This window comes from Condylura cristata, unplaced genomic scaffold (genome assembly GCF_000260355.1).
Source record: "Condylura cristata isolate star-nosed mole 26May11 unplaced genomic scaffold, ConCri1.0 scaffold00008, whole genome shotgun sequence".
NCBI classification, from domain to species: Eukaryota; Metazoa; Chordata; class Mammalia; order Eulipotyphla; family Talpidae; genus Condylura; species Condylura cristata.
In genome coordinates, this window is record NW_004567109.1 from 10,479,742 (window position 1) to 10,499,967 (window position 20,226).

At 52.7% G+C, this 20,226-nt stretch overlaps 1 protein-coding gene across 1 annotated transcript in view; it reads right to left on the minus strand.

The window, feature by feature from the left end:
- Positions 1–20,226, minus strand: part of ASAP3 (ArfGAP with SH3 domain, ankyrin repeat and PH domain 3) — a 41,767-nt gene that overhangs the window by 16,838 nt on the left and 4,703 nt on the right. Inside the window, exons 2-5 of the mRNA XM_012722520.1 lie at positions 4,856–4,928; positions 4,616–4,761; positions 2,278–2,352; positions 968–1,017 (exon numbers count right to left, since the gene is read on the minus strand). Of these exons, the coding sequence (XP_012577974.1) occupies positions 968–1,017; positions 2,278–2,352; positions 4,616–4,761; positions 4,856–4,928 (344 nt within the window). The remainder of the gene's footprint in view (positions 1–967; positions 1,018–2,277; positions 2,353–4,615; positions 4,762–4,855; positions 4,929–20,226) is intronic.

Here is a 20,226-nt window from a genome sequence, read left to right on the forward strand (position 1 = left end):
TTAATCCTTCAGGCTTAGAAATTAAGGAACCCCCCACTCTCTTCCTGCCACTCCCCCTATTTTTTTAAACGATACAGCGTGTGAAAAAAAAAAACCCTCAAACAAAGGTGTTAGATACACCCCACAGAACCCTAATCTCAGGATAATTAGAATTGTGTTTTTTTACTTGATATTTTCTAAATTACTCATACAAACGTGTTGCTTTTGCAAAATGTAAAAAAAATTAAATTTTACAAAGAAGAGCAGATAATGTGAGGTAGGATGGGCCTGGGTGAGCCCTGAGGAGGGCTAGGGCTGGGCCTGCGCTGAGAGTGGACCGAGGGGACAGCTGGTCACTGTTGTCTGAGGCTCCTCTGTCCCCACAGTTTCCCAACAGTTGGTGAGGGACCTGGAGAATCACGTGCACACAAGGGGCCTCCACTCCTTTCCTCCTCTACGCCCAGCTAGACGTGTCTAAGTACCTGCCTGGCATTTCAGAAGGAGGATCAAAGAATCTTGATCCTTGGCTCCCTGTGGGCCCCAGCTCTGCCTCTGCTTGGCTGTGTGGCCTTGGGCATGTGACTTAACCTCTCTGAGTCTCCGTGTTTCCTCTGTCAACTGCACTACCGCCTTCTGCACGAGGCTGGGTGACTGTGAAGGTTAAGCGCGTGGCACATGGAGGTGCTTGGAAATGGTAGCTCCTTTCATCTCTGCCCACGACTGGCACCACTGGGCAGAGGGTTCTTTGGCAGTGCCCTGTCATCTCTTCATAACAGCTCCCCTCTGGTGAACTGTCTTGTGGCCCAGCCTCCAGATTCGGGTCAGGCAGGCCTGGTATAAATTGCCCCCCTGAACACCTCCAGAGAGCAAGATGCCATGCAATCTGGGCAACCTGTCCTGGCCGTACTTAGGTTCACCCGAAATCCGGCCTCCCTCAGCCACAAAGGCTCATTCTTGGGGACAAAGCACCATGGCTGCAGCCACTTACATTTTGGCTTCGTAGTCCTTCCACGCCTTCTCCAGCTGCTTTTTGGAATCCTGTGGTTTAAAAAGAACACTTTGGCCGAAGGAGTGCCTGGGGTTTGGAATCAACTAAGACGTGCTGCCCTTAAGAGGCTCCTGCTTGCATGCTCCCCTTAGCTGCTCAGGATAGACTCCCGCAGACCCCTGCTCCCACAGGCAGCTCTACTGTACACCTGGCCCCCAACCGGCCCATCCAACCTCATTTCCCAGAGCTGAGTTTCCTCTCCCATCTGCCCGCCTCCCACAGTTGCCAAAAATCAGTTGGGGTTCCTCCCTGGTGGCACAACAGGTTAATGTGCAGCACTACAAAGTTGGCTGCAGCCGCTTCAGCTCTAGTTCGATCCCCGGCCAGGGAGGTGACCCACATGGCGCGGCAGACCTCTCCTGACCCGCCTACTGCTCCCCTCAGCAGTGTACTTCATCAATCTGCCTGGCCTGCTACCCACTTTGTTTCTGGTGAATCTCTCACTGCCCCTGCACCTCTGACCACACAGTACCCCAGTTCTTTATGCATAAATAAAGTAAATCTTTAAAAAAATAAATAAAATGCCCTTCCCCTCACCATGAGGATGGAAGGACGAAGTTCAGTGCCCTCCCCTAATTTCCCCCACCAGTTTCTCCTCTCGGCAGGAAGGGACCAGGCAGAGATTGGGAGGCCCAGAAGGCTACCCCAGCATGCACAACTCTGGCTCCAGCCAGGCGGCTCACACCCTTCTAAACAGCAGACTTCCAAGGCGTCTCCTGTCAGCCAAGTGGAAAAGCTGCCTGTCTGGTTTGGGTGGTTTCCTAGGCTGCTGCCCGGTCTAGGGCAAGGAGGGGGAGCCCTTAGGGAGGGGACAGCTCCTCTCCTGGGCTTTCTGGGGCAGGCTTCCCAGGGAGATTACTCTGTCACCTTCTATGAGCTCCACTCTGCCCAGAGCAAGGCCCAGGAGCACAGAGACCAGCCAAGCTTGGGAGTCAGGACCCCTGGCTTCTGTACCCGGCCCTCCTCCCACTAGCTGTGCAAACTGTGAGCAGGTTACCAAATGCCTGAGCCCTGATTTCCTCAGCTGCAAATAGGGAGGCTAGTCTCCACAGAGCCACGCTGTAGGGCCACTGTAGGAATGGTTTGAGTTACTGCACACAGAGCCCTCAGCAGTCCTCCCAGCCCCGAGGTTAGTAACACTGGGTCAGCACTCCCACTGTGAGGACCTCTTCTCTGGCCTCTGGCCTCAATGCAGCCCTGCCCACTCCATCCTACAACCTGGACACACTGCTCCCCAAATGGAGACTTACCTGTCGTCCATCCCTCAGCTGCCCTTTCAAGAGACTGTCCAGGGGGAAAGAAACGATGTTGTTCAGGTTCTGAACCTGGAAAAGCAGAGGTCCCCCCACCCCCACCTTGGGTGAGTGGCTGTCGCCCCAAGAGGCTCAGGGTGGAGAGAGGCACCATGAGACAAAGCACAGCCCTGGAGGGAAAGGAGGCAGGGGAGACAGAGGTGAAGGAAGCGGTAAAGGGGAGACGGCCGCCTTCCATAAAAGCTGTTACCCCCTCTACTGGCCAGTCTGGCCGTCGCCTCCCTGATCCAGGTCACCTACGGTCAGTCCCACCTCCATTCTTTTGCCAGGAGCACCTCACCTCTCTGCCTCTCCAAGTTCCACCCCTGGTGGCCATCTGTTGTTCTGGCTACCCCTTGTCACCCCTCTGTGGGAGGGGCCGCCACGGAGGGCCTGGGAGCCCTGTGTTGTGGTCACGTGGAGTAAGCTCTGGAGCCAGAGCTGACCACCCTGGGGCTACTGTGACCAGATGGGACCAGGCCACGATGCAGGCAGCCTTTGATGCAGGCAGCCGGCCAGCCAGGTGGCCTCCAGGGATTTTTCTGCTGATGTTGGGGGAGAAAGACCATGTCTCTCTTCTGGAAAGATGTAACTCTGGGCCCACTGGGCCTACCGAGCATATCACAAGGAAACTAAGAAAGAGAAAGCACCTAACGCCAGATGCATGCCTGGACCTCCTACTACAGAAGCCCCAAAGTCCCTTCTTAAGTGTTTTAAAATGAAAAAACTCAATTTGGGCGGAGTTTCTGTCACTTGGGAACCCAAAATGGCCCAATATTTCAGCCCACTGTTAAAGGCATATTTCCATTTCCCCTCTTCCAGGAAGCCTTCCTGACTACTTCTAGCCCCTGGTCTCTCTTTCCTAAATGATGGTCAAAAACATGCAGACTCTGAACCAACCTTCTTGGCCATTGATGTGTGCCACGCTGCTGCTGTTGCTGGGTACTGTCCACACCCCAGCTCCCAGCTGCCCCCCCAGACTCAGCTCTCGGTGCAGCCCCTGCAGAATGCCCGCCACACAGCAGACCCTCCTCAAACATTAGCGCAACTGACATGGATGAGGAGAGGTTTAGAGGAGGAGATGGCGCATATTGTTGCATTCCAGGCCTGCTCACTGCTCTGCGGGCGTGAGGGTGTGTGCATGGCAGTGCTGTGCAGTGCTGGAATGACTCGTGGTGACATCAGCTAATTCACTGAGCGTTTACTCAGGGCACTTAACTTGCATAAGCCTCACTGCAACTCTGAGGAGGGGATTGTCACCGTCGCAGCTCAGGCACAAGGAGCTCACAAACCTGATGAGCAACAGTGGCAATTCAAGACCCAAGCTCAAGTCTGAGGTCCTGGTGTTTGACCACCAAGCAAACGCCTCTCAGATTCTACAGGGAAGGGGGTGTTAAGGGGGCTGGGGGACAGATTCTACTGTGAGGGAGCAGAACAGAGGGGGTGTTGAGGTTGGGGGGTGGATTCTACTGGGATGGAGCAGAGGGAGTGTTAAGGGGGTTGGGGGGTGGATTCTACTGGGGGGAGCAGAGGGGTGTTAAGAAGGTTGGGGGGCAGATTCTACTGGGGGGAGTGGAGGTGGTGTTAAGGGGGTTGAGGTGGATTCTACTGGGGTGGGAGGGGCGGGGGTGTTCAGGAGGTTGGGGGGCTGAGGGGTGTGGAGCCACAGCTGGAAGGAGGAGGCGCTCCTAAAAGGCCGGATGACCTGGTTTGTGCTGAGATGCTGGAGTCAAATAACCATGGCTCAAATCTGGTTGTTTGACCTTGGGGAGCTGCTTACCCTCATCCTAGTTCCCAGCCTACAAAGTGGGGACAGTGGGAAAGCCAACCTCTCAGAGATGTGCCCCACGCTTGAGCACTGAGCACATGGATGTCTGCATCTGGGGGTGACCTGGAGGCCAAACTGAGAGACAAGGGGAGGGCCATCATCTAGGAGTCCCATCAGGAAAGAAGCTGAGGCCACCAGGCTGCCTGCGGAGCTGGGGCAAGGCAGATCCTAGGCTCTGAGACAAAGCTGATGCCGTTGGGAAACGGGACAAAGAGGGTTGAGGAGAGGCACAAAGATGGGAGCCCCAGAGTCTGCCCTCCCGTCTCCCCAACCTCCTCCCGGGGCCCTTCCCTGTGCGGGCCCTTCCTCACTGAGGCCCTCTCTTGAAGACCAGGCCCTGAGTCTCAGAGGCACTAACTGACTCAAGTTCCATGGAAAGGGAAATGAACCCTTTCCCAGGTGGGTCAAGCCCACTAGACCCGCCCTGAGCCAGGCTGAGGCTGGGTGAGAAAGGAGCAGGAGCCTCACCAGGTTCTTGAAGAGCGCAGCCACCTCGCGGGTGAACACGGCCAAGTTCAGGAAGCCAGTGGACAGCTCGTGGCTATTTTGAGACAGGTGGCTGTTGCCTAAGGACTCCACGGCCTCTCGGTACTGCTCCTCGTTCTCCACATGGCCTGCAGAGGTAGAAACGAGTACAGTTAGCTACCAGGACTGCGGAGGGAATGCCTGGCCAGCGGGGGACGGGGGACACCCCACAGGCTCACTCACCAAGGCCGGAGCTGTGAATGACACGCACAGCCTTCTTTATCCTCTGCAGGATGGCCTGGTCTCCTTCCAAGATCTGGAAGCAAACAAGGACAGACGTCCCCAGACGCTCATGTGGGAGCGGATGAGGGTGCCACCATCGCGCCCTCCAGCTCTGCTGTGAGACGCCCTGGGAGACACCACCCCCCAGGTTCTCCTGGCATACCCCACCCAACACAAACCATCCTCTTCCACTCAGATGACACAGAAGCCACGGAACAGCCACAACACTCCAGGAGGCCCACAGACTTTGCCCCAACTTCAAGATGAGCTGAGTAAACACAGGGACTTGAGGTGGTGGTGTCAGCACAGGCAGACCTGGGCTCAATCTCGGCTCTGATACTCAGTGAGCCAATCTTAATGAGCCGTTAGCTTCCCTGAGACTCGGGGTCTGGTCTTCAAAATGCAGATGAGGGGTCTCCCTGATGTCGCAAGTGGTTAAGTCTCAGCACTGTGAAGCTATTGGCTACACAGCAGCATGAGTTCGACCCCGGCCCCACAGCTGACCCACATGGCGCAGCAGATCTCTCCTGTCTCGCCCGCTGCTCCCCTCAGCAGTGTATTTCAGTCAGTCTGCCTGTCGGCTCCCCACTCTGTCTCTGGTGAACCCTCTCACACCCATACCTCTGGCCTACACCTAGCTCTTGTATGCATAAATAAATAAAATAAATCTTAAAAAAAATAAGCAAGACGTGGATGACAGTATGTTGCTGAGAATTAATGGTTTGTTAATGAGACGTGGACATCGCTCGATCCCCAAGACCGAGACTGGGGAACACGTGTCCACCAAATCCCAGGCTCACTGAACAGCTAGGTGAGGACGGCGAGGAAGAGTGGGGATACCATGGTGGGTGGGGAGATGACAGAGGGTAGAAAGAGGGCAGATGTGCAACCCCCACTGGGGAGGGCTAGGGGTGACATCAGGCAACCCCAAAGCCTAGGGCTGCAGGACAAACATCAGATTGTGGGGAAGGACAGAAGACGCCACCTTGACCCACCTGATCCTCACCCTGAAACTGGAAAAGGGAAAAGTAAGAGATGACTAACTTAAGGAGTAGGGCTGCACTCCAGGGACAGTACTGGCAAAGACTGGAACACATTCAAAGACATTTAGGGAACTCCCTAGCAGGCAGATCCACGGGCCTTGTACACAGAAGGTGCTTAATAGTTGCTTATTGCACTCGTTATGGCTTAGGAAGTTCTGGGAATGGACACTTCGGAACGGGAATATGTCCACATTCTAGAGTCCCTCAGGGTGGCCACCCCGCCCCACAACACGATCCTCTGAAAACTGCCTGCACTCCGCTCCCCCACAGCGGCCCTTGCCATCTTTTTTTCTTCTTCTTTTTTTAAATAATATAATAGTTTATTTTTACTTCATTTTGTACTTTTTTTTTCATCTCAGTTGTAATCACTGTGGGTTTCCCATCACCGAGTCACCCATGTGCCATCACCATAATCCAGTGCACTTCCCCCCCCCCCTTTTTGATCCCATTCCCCACTCCACCCCCACAAAATGTCTCTGGTATATGCTTGTTCATTTTTCTTATTATTTTCTCTCCTGGTCCATTATACTCCTGCTATGAGTGACACCATCCGGTATTTTTCTTTCTCTTTCTGGCTTATCTCACTAAGCATGATCATTTCCAGCTCCATCCAAGTTGCTGCAAAAGACATGTGTTTCTCTTTTTTGGTTGCTGGGTAATATTCCATTGTGTATATGTACCACTTCTTTCTAATCCAGTCATCTACTTTTGGGCATTTGGGCTGCTTCCATGTTTTTCCAATTGTAAATAAAGCAGCAATAAACATGGGGGTGCAGGTATCTTTTTGAATCAGTGTTTTCCCTTGTCATCTTTTTAATTCTAGCCAGAGCTGGCTGGTCCAGGGTAGATGTGACAAGCTGAGCCCATCAGATTCTGTCTCCAAGGAACTTGGACTCTGGGAAGCCAGCTAATGAACTGAAAGGGCTGAGGCTGGTACATCTTTCCCATCGTGCACAAAGGAAAAAGAACATGGCAGATATGAAGAAAGAAGCTAGCAATATCCAGCAAGGCGGAAGCAAGAGCCTCCAACTTTCCAGGGACTTTCCAGACCCCCCACCTGAGAGGCCCCTCCACATTTCCTGCCCCTCAATCAAAATGCCCCTGCATCCACCCAACTAATTCCCTTCAGTACTTCAGCTAGCTTGAGAGTTCTCTTGCCTGCAGGGTGGCAGAGACCACTGGCTGAACCCAATGTCCACCTTCTTTTCTTCCTTAACAGTAAGAGCCCCGTCTTTGCATTCTCTGGGGACATGAGGGATTGAAGCATAGCACTATGAAGCTATCCAACGGTCACCACAACACAAGTTCAATGGGGCAGCAGATCTCTCCTGCTTCACCTGCTGCTTCAGTCTGCCTGTTCTGCTCTCCACTCTGTCTTTGGTGAGTTCTCTCACCCTCCCCCCACACCCCCAGACCTCTGGCCTACTCCAGCTCTTGTATGCATAAATAAATGAATCTTTAAAAAAAAAAAAAGGCAAACCCCCACCTTTTCAGATGGCCACTTGGCCACTCAGAATAAAGACTATATTCCCTTGCTAAAAGCAGCCATGTGACCAAGTTGCCATGGGATGTAATGGATATTTCAGAAAGTCTTTTTAAAAGAAACTTCCAGAAAGTTTTATTAAAAGAAAATGAGGGTTTAGGGGGAGGAGGAGGAGAGAAGGAACTATACAACTCTGAGAATGGCCCAAATCCAAAACACCAGCACCATCAGTGCTATGAGGACAGGGAGTAAAGGGATCTCACTTACTGCTGGCGGAAATGCAAAACGGCACAACCACTGTGGAGAGGGCCTGGCAGTTTCTTACCAAACCAGACATTCTCCTCCCATGTGACCCAGCAGTGGCATTCCTTGGTATTTACTTAAATGAGCTGATAACTCTTTTCCACACAAAAACTTGCACATGGCTGTTCCTAAAAGCTGTAGTCACAACCGCCTGACCTCGGACGCAGCCAAGATCTCCTTCAGCAGGTGACTAGACAAACAGAACAGTGTATCCAGATGACAGACTGGTGTTTAAGGCCGAAGAGAAATGTGCTCTCAAGCCACAGAAAGACGCAGAGGAACCGACCATAAGTGCACATTACAAAGTGAAAGCCGGCCGGTCTGCAAAGGCTACGTCCCGCCTAATTCCGATTATACGACCTTCTGGAACAAGCAAAACGTGGAGGCGTCGCAAAGACCAGAGGGGGCGGGGGAGGACTAGGAGGGGCAAGAAGGATTTGTAGGCAGCGAAAATACTCTATGGTACTGCAAGAGTGGACAGATGTCACTGCACACTTGTTGAAACTCACAGAAGGTGCACCGCCAGCAGTGAGCCCTGACAAAGTGAGGGTGACACTGAGGTGTGGGTTCAGTGGCGAAAACAGACGCGCCACTGCTCTTCCTGCTGTTCTCTGCGGTGGCGTCTGGGGCTCAGGCAGCCACCCTAGACTGCGGCAGAAGCCACAGGTGGTGGCTGGTGGAGGGCGGGGCAGAAGCCTCTCCTGTCCCTGGTGATGGGGAGCCGCCCTACCAGCCCGGCACCTTTCGGTAGTCTTTCATATGAAGGAGAAATAAACGTCTCGCTTGTGTGAGCCCTGTTATGCTGGGGATTCTGTCGCCTGGCGCTGAACCCAGCTCTAACTGGGGCAGGCAGGTGACACCCATAGTCCCCGTGGACTGTGTCTTGATGTCCTTGTCTGATTTATATGGGGAAAGCCCTTCTCAGCAAGATACTATACTTGTCTCGCTGCTACTAGCAACCACGGTTCACACAGCTAGTCCTTCCTTCACCTAGTTTTTGGGTACCAACTGTGTATTCACACTCATGTAAAGACACAATCTCAGCTCTCAGGGCATCCACATCTGGGGAAAGAAAGAGCCCAATAACTATTGTTAGATACTAACCATGCGATGTGATCAGATCTGTAGTGGAAGATGAACCAGGCAGGAGCCCGGGGGCAGGAGGCTCATGTCTGCTTGGGAGGAACAGGGAAGGCGTCCCTGTCACGTTTCACTCTGAGTCCTGGACAGGCAGGGAGGAGACTGAGATGTACTGTGAGGTGGCAGGGGTGGGGGTGGATGGGAATACTAGGTATAAACTGCTAGAGAACTGGGCCCTCTCTGATAGCAATGGGTTGAAGTGCAGCACTAAGCTAGCCACAGCCACCTTGGCACAAGTTCAATCCCCAGCCAGGGAGGTGACCCACATGGCGCAGCAGACCTCTCCTATCTTGCCTGCTGCTCAGCAGTGTGCCCATCAACTGCCTGTCCTGCTCCTCACTCTGTCTCTGGTGAATCCTCTCACTGCCCCTGCACCTCTGGCCTGTACCTCAGTTCTCTATGCATAAATAAATAAATCTTTTAAAAAAATTGTTAGAGAAGGGAGGCTTGCTGTGGGAAGAGTGGGCAAGTCGAGGTGCACTGCTCACTTGTTCAAGGCACTCATTCTGCAAGCATCTACTGGTGCCTCTTCTAGCCAAGCCCGGCCCTTTCCTTCAAGAGACTCATAGACATGCAAACACGCAGGTGCCCAGAGGAGCACAGGAGGGGTGAATTCTAACCCCCCTTTTCTTTCCACCTAAAAATCGTTCACACTAGGGGATAAATGACTAATAACATGTAACCTACTGTATATAACAGGTGTCTGCGGGGGGAGAGAGCTGGGTGCTGGAGGCACGAAGGACAGTGCCACCAGCCGGAATTCAGCTTTGTCTAGGGCCAGCCAGACCCGGCTGCCTCGATGACGTCAACGGGCTTCCAAGCTCACACCTGTCCTGGTGCTCTCTGGCTTACCTGCTTTTGCCCAAACCCTGCCCAGGCAATTTCCATGGGGCTTCTGACACTTGGCCTTGAGAGAAATCTAAGTGGCCGTCAGTGCTAAACCAAAATCCAGTACCTGAATGGAGCCCTAGCACCCAACCAACAATCTTGAATACTTCCAGCGATGGGGAACTCATCTCCTCCAGAGTTTGCATATTCTTCCTTAGGAAGTTCCTCTGTTTGAGCTGAGGTAGGGCTGGCTCCCTAGCTTTTCTCTCTCTCACAGTCCTGGGAACCTCTCCGGAACAAATCTTTCTCCTCTGTAGGATAGCCACGCACTCACACACACACACAGTGCTCTGGCTTTTACAGTTGCGTTTCTGCAGGCAAAAGACCACAATGGCAGTACTGAGGCTATGCCCGGCTACCCTGCTTGGAAGGGCCTTCTGTATGCCCTTCTCTGGGTCAGGATTCATCAATGGGGCCCATTCTTCATTCCTGTGATTGCTCAGAGCCAGCTGCAGTTACCATAGCAATTCAGCCAAGGAGACAGAGCAGCTAGAGCTAAAGCCTCGAGAGCTACGGAATAAATTTCACCCTTAGACATTCACTGCTTTGGATTATGAGAATATGGGGCATAAGCACAACTTTCGTGGCATCCCATGACCACTGTATCCATAATTAATCCATCAGAGTTTCCCACTAACCTGGGTTTGGTTCCTCATTCTGCCCAGACAGTACTAGCAATTAAACTAGAATGGGCACAGAAGATGAAAACCATTTTCTATCCTTGCTTTGGACCATTCTGTTGTCCCTTGAGCCTGTCTTCAGCAAATATCAGAGATAACTTCACATCTCCTTCTTTTACAAACTAAAAAAAAAAAAAAAAGGTTTGGGTATGTTTCTCACCCCAGGTCTTAATGGACAAGCAGACAAACTAAGGAAGAGCACAAACCAAACTTGGGCTTCATAGCATGTAAGTCAGTTTGACATCTGCCCTTTGAGACTCAGAGCCCCACAAGACAGCCATGCTTCTGTTCCCACCTGGCCGATGGGTCAGGGAGGCTCAGAAAGGAAATGAAAGTTACCTGAGCTCACACAGCCAGGGCCAACGCGCTGGAGCTGGAACTGGGACCCATACTGTTAAAATCTCAGTCCCAGCTCTCCCTGGTGGTGCAGTGGTTAAAGCATCCACTCGAAGCTGTGAGTTCGATCCCCACCCGAGGTGACCCACAAGGTGCAGCAGACCTCTCCTGTCTCACCCGCTGCTCCCCTCAGCAGTGTACTTTGTCGATCTGCCTGTCCTGCTCCCCGCTCTGACTATGGAGAATCCTCTCACTGCCCCTGTACTCTGTACTTCAGTTCTGTATGCATAAATAAATCTTTTGCAGATCTGGGGTGCAGATCAGAGGTGCAGAGGCAGTGAGAGGATTCTCCATAGTCAGAGCGGGGAGCAGGACAGGCAGATGGACGAAGTACACTGCTGAGGGGAGCAGTGGGTGAGACAGGAGAGGTCTGCTGTGCCAGGTGGGTCACCTCCGGGGTGGGGATCGAACTCACACTAAAGCAGCTGCGGTTAGCTTGCAATGCTGTGCTTTAACCCACTGTGCCACCAAGGAGGGCGCAGTAAATAAATCTTTAAAAAAAAGTATGTCAGTCCCTTGTTCATTCTGCAAGCCCCAGACTTGGGAGGTCCAAGGAGTTACCAACAGGGTCCTGTGAAGCCACAGTCACTCCAGACCAATAAAAAGAACGCCTCACAGATCCACAGGAGCTGAGGGTGTACGCAGCTCTTTTGACACATAAGACACAGAAATCACTCAAAGCACTTCTAAATTCATGGCAGTTTTTTGTCTTTTTCTGTATTTCTCAATCAATCCATCCTAAAATTGCCACTGTCACAGGCAGCTCAGTGGCTTGGTTTCCCCCAGTAGGTGGCAGAACACTGGTCCTTGGATCTCCGAGGTCTACAAAGAAGATGAACTCATACATACTCCACGCTAAACTTGAAAATATGGTATGTCAATGAGCAATCCAAGTTATACTTAAAACATTTAATGAGATGATATAGACAATGCAAAAAATAAAATTGAGGCTTCTCATTTTTAGGAAATGCAGAGGACAGAGAAGCTGTGGAACCAGACCTGGGGATGCAGCAGTGTGCAGAGACTGTGAAGGAGGTTAGGGCTGGGAGGAGACCGCCGGAAACCTGAGACCTGGGAACTGATGTTTAGAGATTACTGTCCCGTGCTGGGCATGTGAACACTGATACAATATGACATTGGAGTTACGAAGACAAAGAAGTCCTGACCGCTTACTCATCCACACTGAAAGATAACCTTCGCAATTCACTTCAATAAGACAAGAGTCGGGGAAGAGGGCAGGGATGTGGACCGGATAAGGCTGGTTATGAGCAAATGGAGGTTCATCACTCTGTTCTATTTCTGTGACTCTTCCGAAGTGTCCATAATGAGAACAACGTGAGGGCCAGCAGACTGTATTCATCACTGTTGAAGCTGGTGAGTCTCCTTCCACGTAGGTTTGCAGATTTCTACAATTCAAAGTCGGTGAAGGGGGCCAGGGGTCCTCAACGGAGCAAAGGCAGGAGCAATGCCCTAAGTTACCTGATCCCAGCCGTGCACCTTCTGACACTGAACTGGTTCCCTTTCAACGGACATCTGCCTGGGATGGGAGAGAGTCTGCTTTTGGAGCGGTCAGCCTGAGGGCCTGGGGCCCCAGACCAGCAGAGGGTCAGGGCTCATCAAGAGGTCCTTGAAAGGGGCAGTGGGGGTGCAGGCTGACCTCCTGGGTAAAAGCAATCCCCAAGCTCCACGGCCCAATTACCAAGAGGACATGGAGCAGAAAGAGCACAGGATGTAGGGTGAGGAGCCCTGGGTTCCACTCGGGACCCAGTTCCTGCCTGGGTGGCCAAGACCTTGAGCTAGTCCCCAGCTTCCCTTGTCAGCCAGGTGTGCCATCTGCAAAAGGGGACCCGCAGTCACTGATGGCCCAGCCCTAGACTCCCGCTGCCCCCAAGACTCAGACCAGACAAAGACGGGGAAGGCGTGTAGCCTCTGCACACGATATCCTGTGCATCATGCTCTGCCTTGTCTCACCCCTTGGTCCAGCATCCAGATCTAGAGAGAGGCAGGGAGGACGCTTCCGGGGTGGCCAAGAGGAGGGGGAGGGTGGGACCCGGAAGTATTTGCTAGTATCCCACCTGCAAGGTAACCCCAGTCAGTTCCACTCCCTTAATAATTGTCCACTCTGAGATCCCAAATCTGCAAATCTGCCTTCTCCATGCAGTGGGGCAGTGAGGGGCTGGGGTCAAGTCTCTAACAGAGCCTCTGGCACATAGTAGGAGGGCCTGGCTGTGGCCGAGGCCCTGAGCAGTGCTGGGGAGAGAGGAACTTCAGGCCCTGCCCTGACGGCGCTCACAGGCCCTCGGTGGAGGCAGAATGTAGCTACAAAGGGCCCAGGATGCCTTCGCGTGCCTGCAGCAGAGGAACAGCCTGGGGTGAGGGGTAAGCAGGAGAAGCACACTCCTGACAGGATGAAATGAAGCCACAGCAGAGCCGTGAAAACAGGAAGACTCTGGTAGAGCAAAGAGGAAAGGGGAAGAGAGGAGAGGGCTCCCCAGAGAAGCCTCAGCACATCTGGGGAGCAGCCAGGAGGTTCCTGGAGCCGGCACTTAGCAGGGCCAGCGGGGAAGTGGTGAGCTGGGAGGCCTCAGGACTCAGCAGGCCTGAAATGACCCTCTGGGAAGCCATGCTAATAACAAACCGGGGCTGAGCAGATGCTTCTCTGCCACCGCCGTGCGCCAGGCTTTATGCTAAGCACTTGACATAGGTGGTATTAGTCACGTAATCCTTTCCACAACCCCAGGAGGTTTGGCCAGATGAGGAAACTGAGGCCCGGGAGCCGTGGCACTGGCACTCCCTAGCCAGCATGTGCTAGAACCTACACTTGAGCCCAAGGTGTCGGGCTTCAGAGTTCCTGTTTTTAACCAAAATTTTTAAGGACTTTTTTTTTTAAAGATTTACTTATTTATGCATACAGAAATGGGGTACAGCCAGAGGTGCAGGAGTGGCAAGAGGATTCACCAGAGACAGAGGGGGGAGTAGAACAGGCAGATTGACAAGGTACACCGAGGAGGGGAGCAGCGGGTGGGTCAGGAGAGGTCTGCCGTGCCATGTGGTCACCTCCAGGGCAGGGGCAGGGCAGGGGTCGAACTCGCACTGAAGCCACCACCGCTTGGCTTAGCTTCACAGTGCAGCTCCAACCCTCTGAGCTACCAGGGAGGGCCCCAACCCCTTTAAGGTTTAACCTACAAGTGAAGGGAAGCTCCTGCAGAGTTCTTGAGGAGAGGAAGGACTTAAATTCCTGTGGTGAAATTCTTGTGGGGCTTGGCAGAGGAACCAGGCCAGGCGGGACAAAGGGACTCAGCCCAGTCCCTACATGTGCCAGGGTGACTGGGGAACAGAGCCCCATCCTGCCCACAGCAGATCACCCGACAGGAAGGATCAGATCCAAACACCCAGAATGAGTCTCCTTCCCAGCATGAGTCCGTGAGTCTAAGCCCAGTCCACCTACCGTGTGCTCCGAGGGAGCACACGGTAAAATGTGGCCCATTTTAGTCCCTAAAACAACCCTGTGAAGTCCTTCCCATACTGCAGATGAGGAAACTGAGGCTGGGGCTCAGCTCTCAGAAGAGTCTTCTGCCTCCAGAACCCTTTTTCGCTATCCAGTCACAGCAAACTGTGAGGTAAGTCCCACCTCTCGGAGCTCCCATCATCTCTTCAATGATTGTGAAGATTCAATTAAGTCATGTTTTCTCTAATGGCCGAGGTCAGGCATCTGGAAAGGGGAGACTAAAACATTTTGAGGGAAGGGCCTTCCAGAGAGAGCGGCACAAGGCATAAGACCAAAAACACTAGCCAGGGAGAGGCCAGGAGAAGGGGCGGGAGGAGCGGGAAGGGAAACACAGCCTTGAATGTTAGGCCTGTCCCTGCTGCCGGCCCCTCTGCGTCCCTCTGGGTAAGTTCCTTCGTCTTTCTGAGCCTCAGTTTCCCCATGTGTACAGTTTAGACCTGATGGACATGACCTTCAAATCCTCTTCAGATCAGTGCTCTGGGGCTCAGAGTCCAAGTTAATCATATCCTGCTAGGTTGCTCCAACCTCAGCCACCAGAGGAGCAAAGGTCTCCAGGTGGTTTTCACAGGGGTGAGTCCCACCCCAGCACCCAAGGGTCTGGGCTGGAGCCATCAGAAGGAAGTGCCGGAGGAGTACAGGGGTCCCCCCGTATCGCCCATATGGAAGGGGGCCCCAGCCTAGCCAGCCTGCTGGCCTGCAGCCCCTGTAGCAGTTACCCAGCAAGCTCTGGGAGGCGGGCCCCCCAACCCCCATCTGCCCAGCCCCCCCGTGTGACCTGCCCAGTCTCCTCCCCCTGGGTCCTCCTCGCCTAGAACCAAGGGGCTGGGCGGTGACATGGAAGACGCCTGCCAGCTCTGCCATTTATTATTTCAGGATCCCTCAGCCTCTCGCTGTTTTCCTTCCTGCGCGGCTGGAGCCTGTGACTGGCCGTGCGCCCCCTCCGTTGGGCCCCCAAGCCTGGGAACCTATCCAGCCTGGCCAGCTCAGCCTCAGCAGCTGCCCCTTATGGGGTGGTGGGAAGTGGGAGGAAGAGGGGCTGCAGGAAGGGAGCCCCACCCTCATGTATGCTGAGGCCTCTGCAAGCTCGGAGTTTCCTGGCTGGGCTTTTCCTCAGGAGACTGCTCAGCAGTGATGAGCTAAGAGAGCAAGAACTCTGCTGGACAGTCCGCCGAAGATTCCCGGCTGAACCTTGGCCCTGAGTCCCAGCCAGCCCTGGGGGAAGCCCAGCCTGCCCTCCTGGACAGAGCTGCTAAGGGTCCCAAGTGCCCCATCCTCTGGCTTCTCTCCTCGGCCTGGACGAATACCTCCCAGCCCCTACCTGGCTTGACACCATCACTAATCCCTTTAACAGCAGCCCTATTCTACTTGGTGCAGTTTCTTTAACATGCCAGGCAGTTTCAGGGTGACAGATCTTTGCTCACACTGGTCCACCTGCCTGGAGAGCCCTCCCAAAACCAGCCTAGCAAAGCTTCATCCAGCTCCTCCCTGCCATGACACACTGACCCCCTCCAGAACTTACCCCTAACCTTTATGCCACCCTATGCAGGCTTATGAGACTATTCGTGGCCCTAATTTTTACTTTAAATTTCTCTTTGGAGCTGAAAACTTGAAAAGGGTGAAGATTGGTCCTCTGGCTATGTGTCCAGAGGATCTAGCCGATAGCCTGGAGCAGATGTGCAAGATGAATGGGCAATGAATGAAGAGGTATCAGCAAGGCCCTTCAGGAACACAGGGGTTGAACGCTCATAGTTGTGAGGTCCAAATTCTGGTTTCAATTCTCTTAGCATGGAGACCTGGGGCAAGGGGCTAATTTCTTGAGTCCCCGTTTTCCCATCTGTTACCTGGGGTAATAGTTGCACTGAGGTCATAGGATTGAATGTAGTCAGGCATTTAACCCCCCTGGCACACAGGGAGGGCTGTGTGGGTGCTGCCCTGCCCTCCGGACACTATCTCTGTATCCCCAGGCTGTCCAGGGGAATCCCCTAAAGGGTTACTAGGAGGCCAGAACCTCACTTCAAGCTATTAAGTCAGAGTCCCTGGGGTGGGGGTGTCAAGTGAGAGGTGAAGCACTCCCAAGTGTTCTGAGTCCCCAAGGCTCAACACTTACTATTAACAGAGTTGCCAGATTTAGCAAAAATCAATACAGGACACGCAGATCTATCTGAATTTCTGAAAGTGGCTGAGTAATTTTTTAGTACAAGCCTGTCCAGCCCGACTAGGGCATCCTGCAGGTTACTCGTACGGCCACGGCCGCCCTATTTACTAAGCTGCTCCACTTCTCTAGCCTTGGCTGTCTGCTGGGGATGACAGGGGCTCGTGTATGCGAAGTGCTCACAACACAGCCTGTGTGTGCTATTCCTATTTCTATTGCTTCTAAGCACTTCAGATGGCATGAAAGAACCATGAAAACATTAGGTGAACTGAAAGAAGCTGGGACAAAGGCTTCCTGCTAGGGGACGTCATTAATACGAACTGTCCAGAAGAGGCAAATTCACAATGGCCAGTTTTACCCTATGGGAATTTTATCTGAATTAAAAAAAAAATTTTAAAAACCTACTTAAGAGTAACCAAGGGATTATGACACGCAGCCAGGCCTGAGAGCTTCTGGGCTGGCTCTCAACAACTGTGTGACAAAGAAAGGGGTGGGGGGGGGAGGGAGAGCAGAGGACAGAGCTGAGGGAAGAAGCTGCCCTGTCCAGCACTGGGCTCAGCTGTCCACTGACACCTGCAAAGTACATAAGCTTTCTCTCTTTTTGCTTAGCTGCCAGGACCCCACCTTACACCTAGTGCAATTCCCACCCCCTTCTCTCTGTGGTTCCTTATCTTTTCAACTATCCCACGTGTTCGTATCATTACATTTTCATTTTCAGTAAAAGGGAATTAAAACAACTTATTAATAAGTATCTGTTATGTCCAGGACTATGCTGGATGCTTTATACGTAACCCCTCAGACAACCACGAGGAGAGTTATTATCATCCCTGAGTACAGAAGGGGAAACTGAGGTTCAGAAAGGTTGTCATTTGCTGGGGTCACATGACCAATAGGAGTTCAAACTGGGGTCTGTGTGACTTCAGTTTCTGGACTCTCTCCCCAGACGTCAGCCTCTTAGGGAAGAGGTCCTGGGTGCTCTGATTTGTCCATCATATCCAGGATGGAATGCCCTGTCTGGCCACCCCCATGCGGGCAGAACCTCCCACCCCACCTCTGTACAAAGCAGGTGTCAATAAACGGACTAACCGATCACGACCAGGTGTGGGCAGGCAGCAGCTTAAATGTCGCCCCGACTGCTCACCTGAGTGGCCTGCGGCCTGGGGAGCTTAGAACCACTCGTTTACCCAGGCCTCGCCCCCAGGAGATTCTGATTCAGTAGGTTGGGTGGAGCCTGCCATATCTGAAGTTCTTACAAGCTTAGTCAAGGTCAAAAACTAGCTGAGACCATTTAGCAGCTGTTCCTAGCTCAGTCTCTACAGTGCCTCCAGTGACCCCCAGGGAGGTTCAATCACCACGTTCCCAGGACAGTGGGGGCCCAGGGCCCTGCCCCAGAGTCCAGGGAACACTTTGGCCTCAGTGGGCCTCATTACCTCAGGGGCCTGAGCCTGAGCACCAGGACCCCAAAAGGCCTTCTTGCAACCATGTCTAAGGACTACACTATCAAATTGCCTTCAGCGACAGTATTTTCCTTCTCTTTCCAAACACTCCAGTTTCTATCCCCAGACCCACCTATGTCACCTCAGAGGCCAGAAACTGCTGAAAGCCAGGCAAGGAAGTGAGCATTAGAAGCTGAAACTGGGGAATGGAGATTGAATTTGAGGCTGACAGCTTTTGAGACTGGAAGGCCCTCTGTCCTCATGCAGACAGCTGATATAGGGAGAGGCTGAGATCGCCTGGGGGAGGGACGGTGGGGGGTGCTGGTTCTAAGTCTACCCTGGAAGACCCTCTCACACCAGGCTCCTATTCACCACCATGTCTGTGTTCCCCCTCTTAAAAGAATGTCCCTTCAGCCCCTTCCTCAAGTGAGTCCATGCAGTGCGGAGGGAGAAAGCACTAAGCCTGTTCAAAGGTCACTGATGGTGTTCATGCTGCAAGGCAGGGGGGGCGGGGGGGGGGGTCTTGTTTCTGTTGTTCTTATTTTGCCTTTGGACTTCTGGGGTCATCTGCCAGAGCTGAGCAACGCTCCCTCAGCTCCCCTCTCCCAGCTTCCGAGGCACCGTGCTCTCTTCATTTCCCTCCTTTCCTTCCACCTGAAGTGACTGTTCAGTCTCCTTTATTAACACTGTTTCCCACTCCTGTCTCTGGATGCTGGGGCTCACCCCAGTTTGGGTCCCAGCCCCCTCTCTTCTTCTCCCTGGGCAATCTTGTCCAGACCCCCAGCCTTAAACACCAGCTAATGCCACGTGTGCACACAGGTTCTTGGACTGACTACCCACCTGCGCAAGCACCCTGGGGTGTTGGTTAAAATGCAGATTCCCAGACAACTCTACTGTCAACAATTGTCATTTTTTTGCCCTTCGGCCATCTGCACCTCTGTCCTACATCTGAGAAATGACTTGCTCTCAAGCAGAGCTTACCATCTGTAAAAGCTAACAAGACTGATGGCTTCCTTTTCCAGCCTTGCAGCTAGGGTACGTGCAGGTAAGCTAGGCCTGGGCAGTCAGAGGGAATCACCGCAGACTGTCTCAGAAGCACAGAGCAGAAGGTCCATTCCACACAGGTGGCGACTGCAGAGATGGGGCCCGGGCCCCAGGGGCAGCAGTACGAGCTGTGATATTTAGTTTGTGGCAGCAGTGTCCTCACCGAACTGGCTCAGTACAGTGACTTTGGCTGAGATCCTGCCTGTTGCCTCACCCAGTTCTCCAGCTTCCCGGAAAACGTGTGAGCTACTGAACATTCCCTTTCAACGAACTCCTTTTCTGTTAGCATCAGCTCAGGTTTGTTGCTGTTACTCCAATGAGAACTTAAGATACAGCTCCTGAATCAGATGCTCTGGGAATGCTGCCAGGTGATTCTGACACAGCTGCATGATGGAAACCTGCTCTCTCAGGAGTGACAATGCTCCGATGCATTGTCCACGACTTTGACCTCCAGACTCATATACCCAACAACCTGGATGTCTCAAAGACCTATACAGAATTCTTGATGTTCTCCCAAATCTGCTCCCCTTCCTTTAGAAACATGGGAGCCATTCTTGGCCACTCCCCCTACATACACTCCATCATCAAACCCTGATGTGATGTCCCTACTTATAAAACACTCGCAGAACCTGCCCACTTCTCTCCACCCATCACAGGACGCCTCCATTATCTTTCCAATGAGCAATGGCAACACCCTCCGTAGGTCCTCTCCTGCCCCCTCCCATCCAATTCCTAGGCAGTGGCTAGTATGATCTTTCTAAAATAGAATTTGGGTCACATGGCTTACCTACAGAATAAAATCCAAACTTGTTATTGGGGCCTACAAGCTTCACTATGATCTCGCCCTTGCCTAGCTTCCGAAGCCAAACTCTGGTATTACTCTTCCAATTGCCACTGGCTGTGTTTCTGTTTCTCTGGCCTGGAGTCACAAATGCCCCATATTCTCTACATCTGGGGACCTCTGCCCCAATTGCTCCCTCCATGTGTACCATCCCTCACCTCATGCACACACCTTTATTCCCTATTAGGGGTCCTTTTTAGTTTTCTTCTTTCATCATACGTTATCCAACCAATATTTTCTCAATACCTACAATGGCACCATGGTAAATTCCAGGGATATAAAGGTGAGATTAGAGGCTACTGAAGCCAAAAATCTAGTGAGAAATGTGATTTTAAGAAAGAATGTATACAGGCCCTCCCTGGTGGCACAGCGGGTTAAAGCACAGCTCTGAGAATCTAAAGCCACTTCCGCATGAGTT